General features: G+C 41.2%; 1 protein-coding gene across 2 annotated transcripts in view; it reads right to left on the bottom strand.

Annotated features, from left to right (window-relative positions):
- DAPK2 (death associated protein kinase 2) overlaps positions 1–22,454 on the bottom strand; it is a 120,380-nt gene that overhangs the window by 91,926 nt on the left and 6,000 nt on the right. For both annotated transcript variants that reach the window (XM_063449418.1, XM_063449417.1), the window contains exon 2: positions 20,356–20,455. In XM_063449418.1, coding sequence (XP_063305488.1) covers positions 20,356–20,417 — 62 coding nt within the window. In that variant the 5' untranslated portion in view covers positions 20,418–20,455. The remainder of the gene's footprint in view (positions 1–20,355; positions 20,456–22,454) is intronic.

Here is a 22,454-nt window from a genome sequence, read left to right on the forward strand (position 1 = left end):
TGGCCGGTAGGCCAAATTGGGTCCACGCTTCCCACTGCAAGAAATCTCCTGCCCCAGAGGAAGCGAATATCGCACAAACATGTATCTCTGGTACATCTTCTCCTTAATTAGCCTTATGAAGGCCCAGCAAGTAGCCATTACCAAAGACATTAGTGGGTACACCTTCTGGTATAATTCATCATGCACCCAGGTGGCTACTTATACCTTTGACTATTGTGATATTGTAGAATGCCCATTTCCCACACCACAAATCCAGAGCATCTATAGAGATATCCCTCATTCGAAAGACCCATATGTTTGTGTAGTTGACAAACAATGGGGGCACAATTGTGACCATTGGGGGGCGGCGGGATGGAATGCCGGGCCTGCCTGGGGTTACAAACCAAAAAGTGCCGTATCTAAAGTAGATGATCATGGTAGATCCCTCCTCCAGAGAATGACTTTGAGAAAGCCTGGGGGGAGTACACCAATGAAATTAATCCTTAACATTGAGCATCCAAGCCCAACAGATGCAGACCAGTATGTGATGGGAATGTATTGGAAAAAGGGTTCCTACCAAAAATTAGGGCATTTCTACCTTAAAGATATGTGCAACTCTTCTGAGTGGCAAGGGGCCACCCATATGGTCCCTAACCCATTAAAACCTCATATCCAGACCTTTCAAGACATGATGGCCATTGCTAACCCCACCTTTGAAGATACCATGGCCGCTGAAACAGGTTTTAATGATGTAAATTTATGGTTAGAATGGATGAAATATAATGCTAATAAGCATAATAGAACTGCATGTTACGTGTGTGGAGGTGCCCGGCCTCACCTGGGTACCGTACCTTTAATCCTACCTGTAGATATAGAAGAATGTATTTTAAGCCTTTTTGCCTATCACTATAATTTTAACAGGTCCATATGTATTGCATGGACAAAGGAGTATCCTCTCCTAGCCAACGATGTCAAACCCCCTGATGGTATTACCGTATATAAAGGTAATTACACTTGCTATGCCATGTACGATGGTATTGGTAAATTTGTGGGTAACTTTTCCAAAGGCTACTGTGCTACATACAGAACTGTCCCTGTACGTTTGCTGCAACATCACACTAGGTCACTAGGGGACATTTATTGGTTGTGTGGGGATTTACAGCTAAGATCCAGAATGGACACAGAATGGTGGGGAGAGTGTACTTTGACTAAGGCCATTATGCCTATACATATTATTTCTGACACACACCTCAACACCCATGAGTTCAGCCACACTAAGGTTAAACGTGACGCCCCAGTGAAAGGAAGTTTTGATCCTCATGTATATATTGATGCCATTGGAGTGCCCAGGGGGGTGCCCAACGAGTTTAAAGCTAGGGATGAAGTTGCTGCAGGATTTGAATCAATTTTTACCATAGTTACCGCAAACAAGAATCTAAATTGGATAAATTACATTTATTATAATCAACAGCGTTTTGTCAATTACACCAGAGACGCCCTCCAGGGGTTGGCCGAACAGTTACAGGCCACATCCCAAATGACTTTTCAGAATAGAATGGCCCTAGATATGATCTTAGCCGAAAAAGGAGGGGTTTGTAAGATTTTGCCCGACACTATGACATGTTGTACCTACATCCCAGAAAACACAGGCCCTAATGGTAAAGTCACACTAGCTATAGAAAAATTAAATGACTTGTCTGAAGAGTTAAAAATGAATTCTGGGATAAAAGATCCCTGGGAAAGATGGTTTGGTTGGATGACAGGATGGCAAAAGGCTTTAATGCAGATTGGTATGGCTATACTAATTTTTCTTTTTATTTTTGCTCTTCTCTTTTGTTGTGTCCTCCCATGTCTGAGAAAATCCCTCATGAAGACTGTTGACCAAGCAGCACCCACTTTGACCCATCTCGAAGTTGATGACCAAGAATTCCAAGACATCAACTCACCCTGTCTGCCGCTGCAAATTATCCCCTTTGTTGATAAAGTGCAGGAATTCTAGGAAGGGACTAGATCAGGGACAGCATCTGTCAGTGAATGGTAAAGGCCCCATGTGGAGAAGTGGTGGGTTAGCTGCCATGGGATACCCTTGGGTGTGAAGCGTTCGAGAGCCATACTGACGGATGGTTAGCCTATTAGGGTCAGATCTAGGGACAGCCTTGCACTTTGCATTAACATCTAGCTAGCAGCCACGGGGTTTCTGTGCCTTTGGGTTAACACGTCTTCTGATACTAACATAATAAAGTTTTATCTCTTAGAATCTAACATTTCATAGGGGGGACTGATGTGGAATTATTAAAAATCTTTATTGTACTTGTATTGAATTATTGTACTAACTCCATTTTAACTTTATACTGTGACTTCGTCCTCCATTTTGTCCTCCTAACCTGACTTCTTCAATCCTCCATTTTGTCCTCATGACTTAACTTGTTCATTTTAAAACTACATTACGTGACTGAACTTCTCAACCCAATTAATACAGTAGACAAAGACCGTGTTTCCTTCAAGGACAAGTACCAGGAGGTGCTGGCTACTCCTTAAGACTTGCTGGCTACTCCTTAAGAGCTTGTAAGATAGTACAGTTTGAAGGCCACAGAACACAGTAGTAATGAAATGTTCTATTCATAAGAGACCTTGCACCTGGACATAAAGCCTGATATCACTGACCGTGTAAAATGACGCTTAGGACCCCCTTGTCCCCCACCCGTGTCCAGAATAATCCCACCTCTGATGGGTGGGCACGGGACTAACCTCTTAATTTTACTAACCAATAGGTAAGACACTAACTCCGTCACTTAACAATTAATCCAATTGATGATGTTTATTTGCTGATATTCTAATAATCAATGATGACGCAAAATGCCTCTTAAAAGGGCCTGCGCGCCCGCTTTTTCTTCACTTGCCAATAAACTTTCTCGAAGTTATTTTAACCTGAACCTCGTGTGTCAGACTTAATTACTTCAGCGTATATACGCAATTTAATTTTATTGATTTGGACAGGAACAGATAGACTTTGAACATTTTGGTTTACTTTCAAAAAGTACCATAACAACGGGTACAGAGACACTACGGGCACAGAGACACTACGGGCACATAGAGACATGGGGCACTGAGACACTGACATAGGGGACACTGATACATAGGGGACACTGATACATAGGGGACATTGGAGACTTGATAAAGACCTGGGTACAGGTCGAAACGTTGCGGTGTCCAATAAACCTGCCTAAATCTATCACAGTGAGTGCCTGAGATTTTTTCTTTTATACTAGGGGACACTGAGACACTAGGAGACATGGGGACACAGAGACATTGGGAGACTAGGGGACTTTGGGAGTCTAGGGAACACTGAGACACTAGGGACACTGGCACACTACAGACACTGAGAGACACCAGGGACACATGGGGATACTGAGATACTAGGGACACTGGCTGGGAGACATGGGGACACTTCCATGTCTCCTATGTCTCAAAGTCGCCCAGTGTCCCCATGTCTCCCTGTGTCTCCATGCCTTTCAGTGTCCCCATGTCGCCCAGTGTCCCCTAGTGTTTGTATCCCCATGTCTCCCAGTGTCCCTTAGAGTCTGTGTCCTCATGTCTCCCAGTGTCCTGATGTCACTAGGACACTAGGGGACACTTAGAGACATGGGGACACTGGGAGACATGGGGCCACTGAGCCACTAGGGACAGTGGCTGGGAGACATGGGGACACAGACTAGGGGCCACTGGGAGACATGGGGCCACTGTGTCCCTAGTGTCTCAGGGTCATGGGCGTCCGAATGGGGGGGGGGGTAAAGGGGGGTACTTGCCCCCCCCCCCCCGGATTTTTCAGCTTGTGCTGCTATTTTTCATTTTAGTGTGAGAATACAGTGCAATACCAGCGCTGGCCAGTAGGTGGCGCTGTGAATTGAGAAAGGCAGAAAGCTACAGCTAATCCCTGCCTCTCTCTCATGACTGAAACCGCAGGGGAGCAGCACAAAGGCAGCCTACAGAGCAGGTAAGTGAGGGATGGGGGGTGGGGGAGACCGCATAGAGGAAGGTAAAGTAGAAGGAGCAGAAAGGTTCTGCAAGGGGCAGGAGGGGTCAGCAAGGAATAGAAAGGGGCAGCAAGAAGCAATAAGGGGTCGAAAGGTTTTCATGGAGCAGGAGGGTAAAGTAGAAGGAGCAGCAAGGAGCAGGAGGGGTCAGCAAGGAGTAGAAAGGGTCTGCAAGAGGCAGGAGGGGTCAGCAAGGAATAGGAAGGGGATGCAGGAAGGGGTAGGGACAGTCTGCAAGGAGCAGGAGGGGTCACCAAGGAGTAGGAAGAGGCAGCAAGGAGTAGGAAGGGGCAGCAAGGAGTAGGAAGGGGCAGCAAGGAGTAGGAAGGGGCAGCAAGGAGTAGGAAGGGGCAGCAAGGAGTAGGAAGAGGCAGCAAGGAGTAGGAAGAGGGAACAGGAAACAATATCAGTGTTAATGTGTTCACTTTTATTTACTGAGTGTCAGGAAACACAGAGGGCCGCTGGGCAGGGGTGCCGCTGATTGGCTAAAACATTGTTGGCTAAAACATTTTTATGAATCGGGAACTAGCGATTGGCTTAGAGTGTCAGCTGACCACTCTAGCCAATCAGCAGCACCCATGCCCAACGTCAATCTGCACTTCCTGACACTCTGTTTCAGAAGTCGAATACCACTGAGCGACCTGGAGATCTGGAGCTGAAGGAAGCCTTTGGGGGTAAACCATTTGAGAGCAGTTTCACCCCTTCAAAGAAAGAGCACGCAGGGGCCTCTTTGCATCACAGCATTTTCATTTAGATAAAGTTGTTATGGTGACCAGAATGTTCCTGTAATTTGATGAAAGGAACACTATAGTGTCAGGAATACAAACATATATTCCTGACACCATAGTTGTGAAAACGCTATTCATCCTTGCTTTATGTGAAAATGACTATGCTCCTTCCCTTTCATGACACTGTCAAAAAGGGGCCAAGCATGGATGTCATTACAATTATGCCCCCCCCCCCACGGAAAAATTCCTGCGGACGTCCATGCTCAGGGTCCCCATGTTCCCCAGTGTCCCAATGTATCAGCATCCCCATGTCTCGGAGCTGCTGTCTGGACACTCTGTGCAGAGCTGCTCCCCCGCGGATCAGTGAGTAGAGAGAGGCAGGGAGGGAGATGCCGTAACTTCTTATCACTGCCTCTCTCCACACAAACAGCGACCCCTACTGGCCGGCGCTGGTATTGCAGAATAATCTATGTTTATACTGAGACAGACATTTGTGTTGCCGGTATTACTGCAATACCGGCACCAGCTAGGCAGCCTCAAATACCTGAGAAATACTTCTGAGAAATACCTGGAAACCCTAAGAAATACATGAGAAATATCTGGCAACCCTAAGAGTAGTGTGTAAAAAAAAAAAAAAAAAAATGTAAAAAAAAAAATGTTTTTTTTTTTTTTTTTTTTAAACCAATGGGCCTATTCCATGGGCCTGGGCCTGGAGCTGCAGCTCCATCAGCCCCTATGTTAATCCGGCCCTGGTGGTGTGCAGTGGTCTGGCAAGCCATTTACTATTTCCAAACCCCTCACTCATTTTTGCTTTTTAAAAATGTACCACAAAGTTGATTTTGTCTGTAAATTACCCAATACGCCCCCTCTAATAAGTGTATCTGGCAGTTACATCACACTCATTGCAGGCGGTATATAACATCAAGCAGCCAGTCATGAAGCCTGAACAAAATGGCAGCCCGACCTGAACAAAATGGCAGCCAGTGAAACCTACTCAGACTGTCAATTGAATATTATCCCTCAAAAAATTACATTTTAGTTCATTTAAATTGGTATTTTGTTAAAATGACATCTTCTTGAAAAAAAAAAGATAGTTTTTACCTATTTCTCAAACATTCATAGTGTATCTGTTTTAAGTGTATCTCTTTATCTCAGTCTCCATCATTCCCGGAGATAACTAACTGGTTAATGACCAACAGCATGTCCTGCACTCAATTCTATGGCGGAATTACAAACTCTGGTAAATCTCACTGGGTGGGGTCAAACATACATATGATTCATAATGAATTTGAAACCCCAAAACATTGCAAGGAATGTAGCAGTCATGTTATGTGTCTTGTATGCAAGCTCTAAGACTAATAGATGACCACAATAGAATTATCATGTGTTGATGTTACCCACGGCTGCAACATAGTAACCAATAGACATGTTAAGATATTCCGACTTGTCAGTCTTCTATCTATTTCTATGTCGTGACATTATGTCAGGAAATGTGTAACCCAGAAACCTCCGACACATTGCGCTCAAACAGCAGACTGTAGGAGACACTAGCCCGTAATAATAACAGCTAGAATGAGTCAGGCTATGCAATAAAATGGAAATATTACTCTGCATGGTGTATAATTATACAGACAGGAGGCCCTCTCCCTGTATGATTTTTATGCCCTTCACTCGTCCAGCTGGTGACATTTACTCTCCTCACAATTCCATCACATTCATTTCAGCTGAACAGTAAGAGGCCTGCTAGTACCATACACAGTGGGTTATAACAGTGCCCTGCTCATGGGGAGAGCAAGAATGGTATGGGGATAGCAAGAATGACACGGGGAGAGCCGGCAATGGATGGGGAGAGGAAGAATGACACGGGAAGAGCCGGAAATGGATGGGGAGAGGAAGAATGATATGGGGAGAGGAAGAATGATATGGGGAGTGCAAGGATGATATGGGGAGAGGAATAATGATATGGGGAGAGCAAGGATGATATGGGGAGAGGAAGAATGACACGGGAAGAGCCGGAAATGGATGGGGAGAGGAAGAATGATATGGGGAGAGAAAGGATGATATGGGAGAGGAAGAATGATATGGGGAGAGCAAGGATGATATGGGGAGAGGAAGAATGATATGGGGAGAGCAAGGATGATATGGGGAGAGGAAGAATGACACGGGGAGAGCCGGCAATGGATGGGGAGAGGAAGAATGATATGGGGAGAGCAAGGATGATATGGGGAGAGTAAGGATGATATGGGGAGAGGAAGAATGATATGGGGAGAGGAAGAATGATATGGGGAGAGGAAGAATGATATGGGGAGAGCAAGGATGATATGAGGAGAGGAAGAATGATATGGGGAGAGCAAGGATGATATGGGGAGAGCAAGGATGATATTGGGAGAGCAAGGATGAAAGCCAGCAATGGATGGGGAGAGGAGGACTGATATGGGGAGATCTAGCAATGGATGGGTAGAGCCTGCAATGGATGAGGAGAGGCAACATGGTGTGGTAAAACACAAATGGGAGAGAGAAGAAAAAGCAAGGGAAGGGGAGACAGAGTGGAGGATGTTTGTATGAAAACATAAACTGACTGCATAATAAAGGAACCTACGGATAATCCAATATTCAGGGGGCATAGAGAGACACAATTACCCACAGAAATTAACATTATAAGAGGGTAAGATGTCTTCAAAAGACTTAAACTAATGTTCTGAAATGTTGGTTTCTACATTGACTTGAAATCATGAATAAAATAGACACTGAGGGTAAACTCGCACTATGCCAGGGGCTTGCTTTACACATCGGAGACTACAGCACATTGTGATATTAAGAATAGTATAAATCTATATAAAATGTACAAAAATGAATATTTATAGGTACATAATAAAACAGTTTTAATGCACTGTCTGTTGACAGACATAAAAAATATAAAATTAAATAAATATATATGTATTATGTAATACCCAAATAAAGTATATATTGTGTATTTATATATACTTTATTTGGCTAATACAAATAGCGAGCACTTTATGGGAAGTTATATTTTATCCTTGGGTTTTCCCTGGGCTTTGTTTCCCTTTTCCCATTAATCCTTTAAACAATACATTTATTTATACTATAAGAAGAAGAGCATCATTGTATTCTGATTGAAATCGTTTGGTTTATATTTGTAAAAAAAATAGGAAGCAGAAAAAAGCCAACTTGTGGGGGGTTTTCAGGAAGGGACATGTGCATCTTAATAAAAAAAATCCAAAAAATGATGGACATGATGGACATACTCACTGGAGTCCAGCATAACCCTGATGTGAGAGTGTTCAAATTATGAAAATCAAAAACAATTATCCATTCAGGAATTTAATACAAAATATATTTGATATAAACGCCCCTGTACTTTATATAGGCAGTATCTTTGGACAGCACAAAATCTTGAAAAGCTCTTTGTCAATGGGGAGCTGTAGGGTTCAGCATTACCACCGCTTGCTGCCTGTGGGAACTTCGTTATCGGAACTCATTAGGATCTCTTAGTAAATCAATAAACAGAGAATTCCAAATGGCGAGTGGTGGGGAGTGCAACAACTGGTATAGCCAATAAAGTCAGCCTGGGTGTTAATTATCTTGGGTACCTGATTATCCAGTACCATGAGCACTGCAAGGATGATAACATTTTCTACCACTCTCCAACAGCAGTGATGTCCACTGGCAGAAGTTGAACCCACTCCATGCTAACACCACAGTGGCCTTAATTGACAGCTGACTTAGAACAATCATGGTTGCATTTGATAAATGTCTGTCTCTGTTGATGGTCTGGTTTAAAAATCACAGCTGGTTAACTAACTATAAACCGTGATATAGTGTAGTGTAATACTTTACAGCATACTGTAGAACCTGAGTGTTTTATCACAGTTTTTCTTTTTATTTATTTTTTTAATCTCTGTTATTTCCCTTCCCTGAGACTCAAAATTAGGTCCCTATCCAATTCCTGCGGTTCCCCAATAGTTGAAACAGGCAGGCATATCATATTCACCAAGTTTGTGTAGTGGAGACCCATTAAAATACTGGAAAGTGTCAAATAAAGGTGTTCCAAAAGTTATTTTGTTATATAATATATTACTGAAGAATATGCCACCAATGTCATTTTACAATGAGCGATGGTCATGAAACTTATGTAACATGGGTTGCTGTTAGGACCTCATTTTCCAATATTATTTCACCTCGAAGAATCTTTTACAAATAATATTTAAATATTATCAGCATCACAACACCCCCATTGTGAATCATCTTGAACTTGTTTGCCACCCCCTCACTGTTATTCTAACCCTTTTCTTTACGTCATTGTCATCATTTAACATTCGCTTGGACAGCCTGAGTCTGCCCCGTCCTTTTGCAGGAACATTCCAACACCTCTTCCACAGTAACCAGAGCCATCCCTACGACTATCCTTTGTTAGATTACTAGAGAATACGATGTGATACATGGACCACACAACGACCATTAACAAAGTTCCCACGTCACAGAATGCAGGGTGACTTGTGAGTAAGGACATTTAGATGATCCTGTCTGACACTACTAATGATGTTTAAAAATTACAAAAAAAGGATTTAAAAAAAAAAAAACACAAAAAAATAACTTTTTTACTTTTCTATGATTTGTTCCACAATAACTGCATGCATAGCAGCCGGGACAAAAATAAGTCTTTAACATTGAAACTTTTCATAAATATTAAATTTTTGCTTAACCAATTGTAGTTGCTCTGTCTTTACGCTGTAGCTTCATGCCATAGTTATGGTCAATATGGATATAGACACTATCATAACAATTAACTAATAAATATGTAAGTGGAAACCTTTTTTTTTTTTTTTTTAACCAAGAAGGATTTAAATTTCAATAATTCCTGGAGAACCAAAGTAAATGATATTCACTTTATCGATCTTAGAATTGGGAAAGTCTGAGTCTGCCCGGCTGGGTATCTAACCTGATATTCTAAAGTTTGAACAGATACTACAAATCCCAGATATTAATATACCTTCTTTATCATGAGCCCATATTATACAAATGACCTTGTGTTCTGCTATAAGCAGTCTATAATATCTAATATTCTTTGTTCCCTCAAATATTTTTGTGATAAATATGTAACTGAGCTATAAAGATTTATGTACATAAATACTGTTTGTCCTATGCGTATGTGCTGGCTAATTCATCGTATTATTGACTTTTTGCTATACAGATAGCAGTTGACTGTAAAAAGGTTATTGAATAAGCAGTTTGGATTCCAGTATTGTCAGCTCCCTTTCTAAGCAAAACCTAAAAAAAAGCAGGGCAAAATATAGTCTGACTTATGCAGACTTACTCTGTAGAGTCACAGTCTTATTTTACACCCTCTTAAAATAACTTGAGTTGCTGTCTTTTTATAGAATGGACGTTGAGTACCCTCTACCTAATCCCTTTATCAAGGCGTTCCAGCATCCTTGCTAGCGGTGAGAACCAACAGTGATTTTCACTTCATATCTTCACGGGTAAAATATTAAGCAAACCAATACCTGAACATGATAGAGTAACATATATATCACACACAAATCAACGGTGACCCAATCTGCATCTTCAGTTTAGAGAACCATAGATTATTCTTACTGATTATATCATATTCCAAGGACAATGTGCCACTTTTAGGAATTGGTTTAGAACTGCATTTTCTGTAAATACACAGGTTGTGCAGCTTTTGCATTGAGCTCTCGTCAATCCAGGAAGTGACTCATCCCATCACGGTGCTCACATGACATTCTGTATCACAACTAGTCTTATTTTGTAAACAGTGCTATTTGCGCACAGCAAGGTTTTCATTGCGATATAGTTCCATGGCCAGCTCTCCACATATAAAAAAACACACATAACAGTATTTTTACAGAAAAAAAGGAAACACTGCAGAAGAGAACTGTGATTTAATGAAGCAAAACCCAGTCACCAAACAGATTGAACACTGAGAAATGATATCACATGCCAGCCTATCCAGCTACTGCGTTCCGGAACTCTGTCTACGTGGAAATCTAGCACCGCAAAAGGAAATCCTAGCAAGTATCCAATCAAATAGCAGTATTTATTGGGGAGAAGGAAAAACAAGTGTGTTTTCCTGGCACTATAGTGGTCCTTTAAATAAAAATAGTAGTTTTCCTTTAAAAAATATTTTTTTTTTTTTTAAAAAGGTCATATGTTTCTCCAAGGTCATTCGTTATCCAAATAATTTCTTGTTCTATACTATGTTGTTTCCTTCTTTCTTTGTTTGCTATTCCACCCCCTATTTATTTTTACCTGACTAGGAATTCTCCACATTCCTGGCCTCTAGCCCTTCACTTTACCTGCTCTTGGCTCCAGACACATTCCCTAATTTGATTGGCTAGTGGGAAAGCTTGCTTGGCTTTAAAGGGGGCAGAAAACCTTTCACACCCATCCTTTAACATAACGTGGGAAACAAAAGAATAAGAACTTACCAGTGGTATTTAAAAAAAAGCCGTCATCAAAATGTTTAAAGTTTGGAGTGTCCCAGGGTGGGACTCGGTTGATTATACAAAAGGAAAGTGACAACTGATATGGGGCTAAAGGTGATAATTACACAATGTAGATGGAGCTTAGACAAGGGATTACAATACTACATGAACGTGCCAGGTCTTACTAAACACGAGTAGGAACTGTTGCTATGAATGAAATTATTTTCTGTCTACCAAGTTTTATAAGAACCACACCTGAGTGACAAGCAACGATATTATTATCCTGGTGGTGTTGCTTCTGTGTTTAAACATATATATATATATAAATACAGACTAGCCAAAACATTAAAACCACCAACCTAATATCGTGTAGATCCCCATCATGCTGCCAAAACAGTTCTGATGCGTCAAGGCATGGACTGCACAAGACCTCTGAATGTGTCCTGTGGGATCTGGTACCAAGACATTAGCAATAGATCCTATTAGTTCCTACATGGATTGGATTTGTTGTTCCAGCACATTCCACCGATGCTCAATCAGATTGAAATCTGGGGAATTTGGAGGCCATCTTGGAGAGGCGGCCACTCTTCTGATACCCTGGTCAGCTAAGCAGAGTAGGCAAACTGGTCTCCCCCCCCCCCCCTCTGGACCGGTGGGGGATATCCCGGTCCCCACCAGAGACTGCAACCACGAACACAAGGCATAACGACCTAAACTTACTGTACAGACAAGAAGAGAGGGACAAAGCTAAAATGGCCGCCACACCGACCGAGCACATGCTCCACTGGGAAACAAAGTTTCAAGCGACATTTGATGCCCTGTGCACGGCATTCTGGACCTGAATAGAGTCCCGCCAGCAGCAACACACACTCACAGCATCCGGTGCCACAGAGGCCCCCAGCTCTATGCAGACAGCCGGCTCCTCTCCTGGGCTGAGAGCAAAAGGGCGCAAGCATCCTACTCCACCTGCACCAGGGGTAAAGCCAGCTCGTAGAGCTCACACACGGAGAATCCCTGCCAGAAGGAAAACTTGCCGACCTAACCTACCTGCAACCAGCTCAAGCACCGAGGTACTCCAGCGCCCTACGGACCGTCAAAGACACAGCCTGACCGTGGTGAGGAGGGCCGGTAACGGTGGGTGTTGGGGGACAGCGACGAAACACACAGCCTGTACCGGTCCTGAAGACCCTGACAGCCGACCACAGAGTGACCTGCTGGTGAAAGGCATCGGATGATTACAGGACTCAGAGCCCAGTAATCCCTCTAGTTCTGCGCTTTTCCCCCCCTTTCTCCTTATGAAACACGAAGCCCACTAATAAGCATGCATAGCTTGTAGCCAGTGGACCTCCTCTGGGTGGTAATACTCTCAGTTATCAGAATGTTTTTATCATTGTTTTCATCTATGCTTTTCTTGTGTTTTTTGTTTATCTTTGTGTCGTGATAAGTAGCAATTACAGCACCTACTAGCCAGCAGATCGGATAGCCTGTTACTAAATAATCTCTCAATGACATACCTGCTAGCCGAACAACCTACTTGCTTATTAACTGCTTATTGCATACACGCAAGACGCATCAGCGGGTTTTAAGCATTACACTCACATACCCACTCATGTCTATGTAACCTACATCAACCACGTCTTAAGCTTTGTTATATATCCTAGACATGTTTGAATACCATGTGAAATAGCTAAAAAAAAAATGTGTGCAGTAACCTACTATGCCCTATATTTGTTCATAAATGTATTTTGACAATCTTGTGTTTGCTATTGGGGCAGTGCAAGAGTTTGTGTTAACTATGTGCAACTTGAAAAATAAAGAATTAAAAAAAAAATAAAACCTGATTCACCAGGCAACCTTCTTCCATTGCTACACGGTCCAGTTCTGACGCCCCCATCCCCATTGAAGGTACTTTCGGCGGTGGACAGAGGTCAACATTAGCACTCTGGATTGACCAGTCTGTGGCTACTCAGCCCCATGCACAACAAACTGCGATGCACTGTGTGTTCTGACACCTTTCTATCATGGCCATTATTGTGTTTTTCAGCAAATTAAGCAGCAAAATCAGTAGTGACAGTTCTTTGTTCCTTCACCCCATTAGATGCATATTCAATAATTTTTAGGGTGCTAAAAATAGCAGAGGTAAGTTAAATTTGACTTATCACTGTGGCTCTTCCATGTTGCATTGACATCACCTTCCCATGATGCCTTGAGCATGCATTTTAGGGCATCTAACAGAATTACTGCATTTGCGCATGCACACTCAGCAGCTTTGCCTGGCAAAGCATGTACATTTAAATAAAATAAACTACAAAGAATGTTAAAAATAAAGTTTTGCACAACCAGTAGCTAACTTCTAGTTAGCGAATTAGTTTGTTCTAAAATTGAAGAAGTGTCAGTTCCTCTTGAACGCTTGTAGACTGATTGTTATCAGAATCTTTTTTTCTTATGTCGTATTCTGTTTGAGCAATGCTGAAATGTATTCACAAAGGGGCAAGCTATACCAGCACGGTTTATAATGGTCCCATTTCACATAATGTAACAGGGGTTAGAGCTGGGGCATTGGGTTAGTTAAAATGCTGTGAACTGCACAGTATTACTGAAAGTAATGGGGGTTACTGCCCGAAGCATCTCCCGTATCATCAGGGATTATACAGCACCCCGGAACTCTAAGGACACAGGGTTAAAGCTTCAGGAATACTCCTAAAACCCAGAGTGTAATGACAATACAGAGTGGAGTACACTGGGGTAAAGCCACTCATGGGAAGGAAGCAAGACAAAACAGACACCGAAAGGAAGTGAGGGAAAGAAACTCAAGTATTCACCCTGCTACAGAATCAGAAAAGGGCATATGCTTGGCTTTTTGGGCTACAGCTAAATGGTGGACACACTGATGGGCATTTTTGCAATGTGGTGGTAATGCAATGTAGCAGATTATAGGCAGGTGTCATAGAAGGCCCTGTCATCTTGGCCTTTGAGTAGTTTAGGTGTGCCTTGTACTTTGCATTTAAAAGAATACCCCAAAATCAAAAAGCACGTCTTCTTTTTTTTTGTTCATTTTATAAATGGGTTAGTTTCAATAGAAATCAGCACTTTTATCAATGAATCTTGTTACATTTTCCCAGCTGTCAGACAGCTGATCATGTTACTTCCTGGTTTGTTTAGTTCTGTGGGGCTAAACTCAAGAGGCAGCAAATTGCCCAGAGCACCTGCCTTGTAAAAACCTCTCGGTGAGCTGTAATACAGTTTGTTGAGAAGTCTCTGATTGGACAGTCACAAAGTCTGTGGTGGGGAAGAAGGATGGGGCTTGCAGCAGCTGCAGATATTAGATCTGCAGCTAATGCAAGGAAAGAATATATCCTTTAAGAATAACAAATTGCATGCATATTTTGGGGGGGTTAATATCAACTAAATTGTCATTTTTTTTTAATGGATTGTTCCTTTAATGGATTGGGAGGGTGACAGAGTATTAAATACTCTACAAAAGTACACCGCAGGGCACAGAACTCCACCAAGCACACAGCTCCATTTACATTCTAACGTACATTACGTTCTAACGTACAAAATAAAGTTCCTTCTGTTTTATGTGCCGTTTCATGCCGTACAAGCATGTCATGTACTAGATATCTGATTTACATCTGTAAGTAATGTAAATGACATGCAATTCAGATGCAATTGCAATGTGCAGGAAGGAGAAGTGTCTTTTACATGAAAAAAAACCATGAGAAATATATGTATTTTTGCATTGAGTAATTTAAGAGTTTGGCTCCCGATGTCCATGAATTTTGCATGTCAATTGAGTGGATTTTGCTCACAGTGTAAAGTAGCACATCAATCAGCTTCACCATTGTGGACGTTAATGCAGAAGTTAATTCTTATCCCCTTAAGGACACAACCTCTGGAATAAAAGGGAATCTTGGCGGAATATTTCCATCATGTGTCCTTAAGGGGTAATGCCATCCTTGATATAACAGAGGTAGATTGGTGGGTAAAACTACATGGGTCTTTACATTTTACAACAGCTGAGGAAAACATGTGGGGTTTTGACACTATTGTGTTTTTAGCATGAAAAACAAATAGGAAACCTGCAGAAGAGATAATGCACGAATAATAATTGCTTTGCATTTTGCAATGATCAACTAGATGTTAATATAATTTTTAAGGGGAAAAAAGCACATCCTCAACTTTTGCATGACGCGTGTATCTTGCTATAAGTTGTAAATCAGCCTGATGGTGTACTCTGTGACTACAGCTACTATCGGATAGCTCTAAACCAGTAAATAAATGATAAAATCAGCAGAACATACAATTTGTTGTTATACAGCAAAGTAAAAGAAATAATTCAGTACACCTATAGCACACGGCTGACACTAGGTCACTGACCCTGTTGTACCCAAGTCTTTAGATCTGTGTTCATTATGTTTCTGGCAGACATAGGGTCATCTGGTGACATATTTCATCAATGGGCCCTGTTAAACAGGTTACCTTTGAAGAACAGTCATACTTAAAGATGTTTTATTCACCAGAGCACAGGATACAGTCTTTTCTACATCATGTCTTGTTTGACACATCACACTTTCTGCTATTGGGGCAGTGCAAGAGTTTGTGTTAACTATGTGCAACTTGAAAAATAAAGAATTAAAAAAAAAATAAAACCTGATTCACCAGGCAACCTTCTTCCATTGCTACACGGTCCAGTTCTGACACCCCCATCCCCATTGAAGGTACTTTCGGCGGTGGACAGAGGTCAACATTAGCACTCTGGATTGACCAGTCTGTGGCTACTCAGCCCCATGCACAACAAACTGCGATGCACTGTGTGTTCTGACACCTTTCTATCATGGCCATTATTGTGTTTTTCAGCAAATTAAGCAGCAAAATCAGTAGTGACAGTTCTTTGTTCCTTCACCCCATTAGATGCATATTCAATAATTTTTAGGGGGCTAAAAATAGCAGAGGTAAGTTAAATTTGACTTATCACTGTGGCTCTTCCATGTTGCATTGACATCACCTTCCCATGATGCCTAGAGCATACATTTTAGGGCATCTAACAGAATTACTGCATTTGCGCATGCACACTCAGCAGCTTTGCCTGGCAAAGCATGTACATTTAAATAAAATAAACTACAAAGAATGTTAAAAATAAAGTTTTGCACAACCAGTAGCTAACTTCTAGTTAGCGAATTAGTTTGTTCTAAAATTGAAGAAGTGTCAGTTCCTCTTGAACGCTTGTAGACTGATTGTTATCAGAATCTTTTTTTCTTATGTCGTATTCTGTTTGAGCAATGCTGAAATGTATTCACAAAGGGGCAAGCTATACCAGCACGGTTTATAATGGTCCCATTTCACATAATGTAACAGGGGTTAGAGCTGGGACATTGGGTTAGTTAAAATGCTGTGAACTGCACAGTATTACTGAAAGTAATGGGGGTTACTGCCCGAAGCATCTCCCGTATCATCAGGGATTATACAGCACCCCGGAACTCTAAGGACACAGGGTTAAAGCTTCAGGAATACTCCTAAAACCCAGAGTGTAATGACAATACAGAGTGGAGTACACTGGGGTAAAGCCACTCATGGGAAGGAAGCAAGACAAAACAGACACCGAAAGGAAGTGAGGGAAAGAAACTCAAGTATTCACCCTGCTACAGAATCAGAAAAGGGCATATGCTTGGCTTTTTGGGCTACAGCTAAATGGTGGACACACTGATGGGCATTTTTGCAATGTGGTGGTAATGCAATGTAGCAGATTATAGGCAGGTGTCATAGAAGGCCCTGTCATCTTGGCCTTTGAGTAGTTTAGGTGTGCCTTGTACTTTGCATTTAAAAGAATACCCCAAAATCAAAAAGCACGTCTTCTTTTTTTTTGTTCATTTTATAAATGGGTTAGTTTCAATAGAAATCAGCACTTTTATCAATGAATCTTGTTACATTTTCCCAGCTGTCAGACAGCTGATCATGTTACTTCCTGGTTTGTTTAGTTCTGTGGGGCTAAACTCAAGAGGCAGCAAATTGCCCAGAGCACCTGCCTTGTAAAAACCTCTCGGTGAGCTGTAATACAGTTTGTTGAGAAGTCTCTGATTGGACAGTCACAAAGTCTGTGGTGGGGAAGAAGGATGGGGCTTGCAGCAGCTGCAGATATTAGATCTGCAGCTAATGCAAGGAAAGAATATATCCTTTAAGAATAACAAATTGCATGCATATTTTGGGGGGGTTAATATCAACTAAATTGTCATTTTTTTTAATGGATTGTTCCTTTAATGGATTGGGAGGGTGACAGAGTATTAAATACTCTACAAAAGTACACCGCAGGGCACAGAACTCCACCAAGCACACAGCTCCATTTACATTCTAACGTACATTACGTTCTAACGTACAAAATAAAGTTCCTTCTGTTTTATGTGCCGTTTCATGCCGTACAAGCATGTCATGTACTAGATATCTGATTTACATCTGTAAGTAATGTAAATGACATGCAATTCAGATGCAATTGCAATGTGCAGGAAGGAGAAGTGTCTTTTACATGAAAAAAAAACCATGAGAAATATATGTATTTTTGCATTGAGTAATTTAAGAGTTTGGCTCCCGATGTCCATGAATTTTGCATGTCAATTGAGTGGATTTTGCTCACAGTGTAAAGTAGCACATCAATCAGCTTCACCATTGTGGACGTTAATGCAGAAGTTAATTCTTAACCCCTTAAGGACACAACCTCTGGAATAAAAGGGAATCTTGGCGGAATATTTCCATCATGTGTCCTTAAGGGGTAATGCCATCCTTGATATAACAGAGGTAGATTGGTGGGTAAAACTACATGGGTCTTTACATTTTACAACAGCTGAGGAAAACATGTGGGGTTTTGACACTATTGTGTTTTTAGCATGAAAAACAAATAGGAAACCTGCAGAAGAGATAATGCACGAATAATAATTGCTTTGCATTTTGCAATGATCAACTAGATGTTAATATAATTTTTAAGGGGAAAAAAGCACATCCTCAACTTTTGCATGACGCGTGTATCTTGCTATAAGTTGTAAATCAGCCTGATGGTGTACTCTGTGACTACAGCTACTATCGGATAGCTCTAAACCAGTAAATAAATGATAAAAATCAGCAGAACATACAATTTGTTGTTATACAGCAAAGTAAAAGAAATAATTCAGTACACCTATAGCACACGGCTGACACTAGGTCACTGACCCTGTTGTACCCAAGTCTTTAGATCTGTGTTCATTATGTTTCTGGCAGACATAGGGTCATCTGGTGACATATTTCATCAATGGGCCCTGTTAAACAGGTTACCTTTGAAGAACAGTCATACTTAAAGATGTTTTATTCACCAGAGCACAGGATACAGTCTTTTCTACATCATGTCTTGTTTGACACATCACACTTTCTGAAATGCGATATAAGCACGTATAGTAAAAGCAAGTTTTCAAGCATTTAGCAAACATGCTGGGATGTGTCCGGTAGCAGGGTTCCAGGCACTGAGGGGGTCATTTTACTCTACCGTCAATGGGATAAAGGGAGTGCTCAGGTACTCAAGCAGTGGGCCTCTTTAACGCGTTAATCGATCCTGTTGGGGAAAATAAATATTTCCCCAAACCAAACGATATTTCACTTGTCCTCAGACTGGGCCTCTTACCTGACCACTCAGATGCCCTAGCTTGGTAGTTGGAAGGATGTGGTGTCTCATCACTTCCTCCCAAAGCACAAGATTCAGGGCAAGAGTGCACACAGGCCAACAGCCGCTACCTGTATACTCCCCTCTCGCCCCAGTATATAAGTCAGTATATAGGTAGGAGGATGGCAAAAAACATGTGTCATATACCTTTTGATGTGTGTTTGTCTGGCAGTCAATATCTGTGTTTGCATCTGTGTATTTGTGACTGTGTCTGTGAATGTGTACTTGGAAGTGTGTGTGTATGTGTGCGTGCCTAGCAGTGTGCATCTTTGTGTAATCTGGGATTACATATCTATGTGTGTTTGTGTCCTGGAATGTGTATTGGTGTATTGCTATGTGTGTCCTGGTAGTATATAAATGTATGAAAGCACGGCAGCCATTACTTTATCTACTAAAATGGAAACTGTGGAAAATTGTTAGAGGAATTGAACCTTTTAGTGAAAAATTAGCAACAAAAAAACGAATCTCAAGCCAAGCCACAAAATTTGCAATAATTCTACACCAAAAAAATCCTATATGGAACAGTGCAGAATACCAGACAATGGACAATCAATGTCAATATTACACTTTAGAATAACTACTAAAAATGTATAAATCAATCATACAAAGTAACACACATTATGTCAATATAAATTGTGGGGAAAATTCCTACAGCGAGGCAGGCAGCATTGGCCAAGTCTACCTTGACGCACCGCACCAAACCCCTTTTCAAAAATAATTAATTATAGCACTTCTGTCATTAATATTAACAGTGTGACACTTTAAAGATAACACGGAAATTAACAAAAGCAAAAAATAGACAAATTCAAACAAATGTATAAATGACGCTTCATTTCAACAGTGCAATATATTTCTGCTGTATAACCGTTTAAACGTATAACCATGTTCGTTATTTGTCTGTATTCCCTGCATTGTACATTGTTGTGGAATATGTTGGTGCTATAGAAATATGAAATAATGTTAATCTATGTTAGTGCACTCTCGGTCACTCAATTCTTCAGGATAGACTCTATGCTGAAGAATTGATTGACAGGTGGGAGAAAGACTAATTTTCTAAGGCTCTGGACATCCTCATACTGTGCATGGGGTCATCCAGCGTCTCTAAATTCCCCATAGGAAAGCATTGATTTGATGCTTTACTATGGGAAACGCGCAGGCAGTGCACTTGCCTTAGATTCCCCTTGGCGCAGATATCGGAGGAGATGGCGCTAACGCACCAAACTTAGCTCTTTATTCTCCTTATTTAATTAACAGTGAAGTGTAGTGATTTAAAAACTTTAAAATTACCGACCAAAATAACCGAAACCCTTGAAAAACATTTTCTGAACTCTTTTTTCACTTTTTTTTTTTATTAAAATCACCTTCAAGTGAAAAGAGCCATTTGCTTGCCATGCTACCCTGTGCTGCTAACATTCTGTGTAGATCAGACCGTATCTCTTTTAAAAAAATAATAATCTTAGCGTTACCTTCCCAATTCTTCGGCGATACTGTAAAGATCCTCCACTCTCTGCTGTTTGAATACAGCCATTCCAGATATTCACATCAGAGGGACCTCATGGGGAAGAGCTGGAATTAAACGATATATATTATTGAACCGGCTCAGAGACTGCAAACAGTCAGATTAAAGAAACCCACACAGAAAACGCTCTGAATACCCTCGGGCAGTTGGGATGGGCTGTACCCTGCTTTGCAGCTCATATTTACTAGTTTGAGCTGGAGATTCCTGAACAATGAAGGGTAATTTACTAGTCAAAGATTTGCAGCAAAGTATTCTGAGCCGCTAGCTGATCTTATTCCTCCATTCCAAGACGTATCTAGCTGTGTCGTGCTTTGTGACGGTCAATTTGTATCACACTTGTAATCTCACAGAACTCTGCAACAGATTGTGACATTGGCACGACAACATATTTTCACCAACATTTCCCACAGTTTTGTCACTTTGCTAAAATGAAAAGAGCAAAATGGACCTTACTGATACAGAATACAAATTCACATCCAGGATTTCTGGCTTGGGCTCGTCCCCCACGCCCTGGGCGCATTAGGGATTTTCCCATAGGAAAGGATGGAGTTATATGGGGAAGTCATGAACACGAGGACTTCCAATGGAGTTAACCCTAGCAGGTAATTATTGCAGTGTCTTAAAAACTGCAATAATTACAACTGCAAGGTTAAGTGACATCGGACACTGCACAAAGGCAACATCAACGAGCTGATGTGGTCTGGGGGCCTATAGTGTCCCTTTAAACCATTTTTTTTTTCAATGCAGGCTGTGTCAGTCATAGCCAGGGGAGGGGTGGCTAGGGCTGCAAAAACAGAAACAAAAGCAATTTAACTCCTAAATGGCAGAGAATTGAGCAGCTGCTTTGTTAAGCTAAAGTTGTTTTGGGGGCTATAGTTTCCCTTTAAGAAAGATAATTTTGTCCATGGACCAATGCAGTATAAAGTCCTGGGTAAGCCATGTTGCATCCTCCAGTGTAGTAGCTGCTGTGAATGGATTCAATAAATGGTATGTGCAGCATCCCACCGTCCCATAATGCAGCTGTGCATAAACATCATATAAAGCAGGGGTCCTCAAACTCCGGCCCCCTAGATGTTGCTGAACTACAACTGCCATGATTCTCTTGCTATCTATGTAATTCAAAGAATCATGGGAGTTGTAGTTCAGCAACATCTGGGGGGGCCGGAGTTTGAGGACCCCTGATATAAAGCATCTGGTAGCATTCTAGCAGTTAGTTATGCTGTACTGAGGGCAACTCTGTATTGATACCTTGGCTAGCAATTTAGATCGCTCAGTAAAGTTTGTCATGTAATAAATATAATACAATTTTATTTTATCGGCTTTATTTTTTTTTATATATATTAACTTTATTGCTTTTTACACAAAAAATGATTAAAAAATATAAACAAAAAAAACACAAAAATTCTTGTCCTGAAATGTGTCTCCAGATGAAGACTAAGAAAAAACATTTTTTACAAAACATATATTTTTAGCAAAGCCAACGCACAAAGGAAGCCAATAAAAATAGAAGGGGAACGAAAGACAAATGTTACATTGTTTATGACTCCTATCAGTGTTTAAGCTTCAAGAAATTTACTTATACTCTACTGGCTGAATGATTGTGGTTTAAAGAAGAACATACTTTTCTCAAATTGACAGATACAATTTCCCTTGCTCCCATTAAAGCATTTACTGGGCTGAGGAATTTAGCAGAGACAAGTATAAAACACACTTATCTCAGCGGTACGTCCTTCATATCTCATAAGCTAAACGCGAGTTTATATGCTGTTTATTCTTAGCTTCCAAACATTTTATTGTCAAATTCTGGAAGCCTATAGATTGCCCCTCTCTAGAAATGGTGAGTCTCTTGTGTGAACTTTCTGATGGTTTGAGAATGTATCATGCAAAGCTCAGCAGGCACCACCGTAAAGTGCAATAACATCTGTCCAGATAGGGAGGCATACTGGCACGCTAGCAACTAAACCATGATATCACTGAACTGACCCAATGAAAATAGCAATCAGTGGAATGTGGCTGAATATTATGTGTTTTTAGCTTTTTTGTTAG

The sequence above is a fragment of the Pelobates fuscus genome, chromosome 3, assembly GCF_036172605.1.
Source record: "Pelobates fuscus isolate aPelFus1 chromosome 3, aPelFus1.pri, whole genome shotgun sequence".
Taxonomy (NCBI): Eukaryota; Metazoa; Chordata; class Amphibia; order Anura; family Pelobatidae; genus Pelobates; species Pelobates fuscus.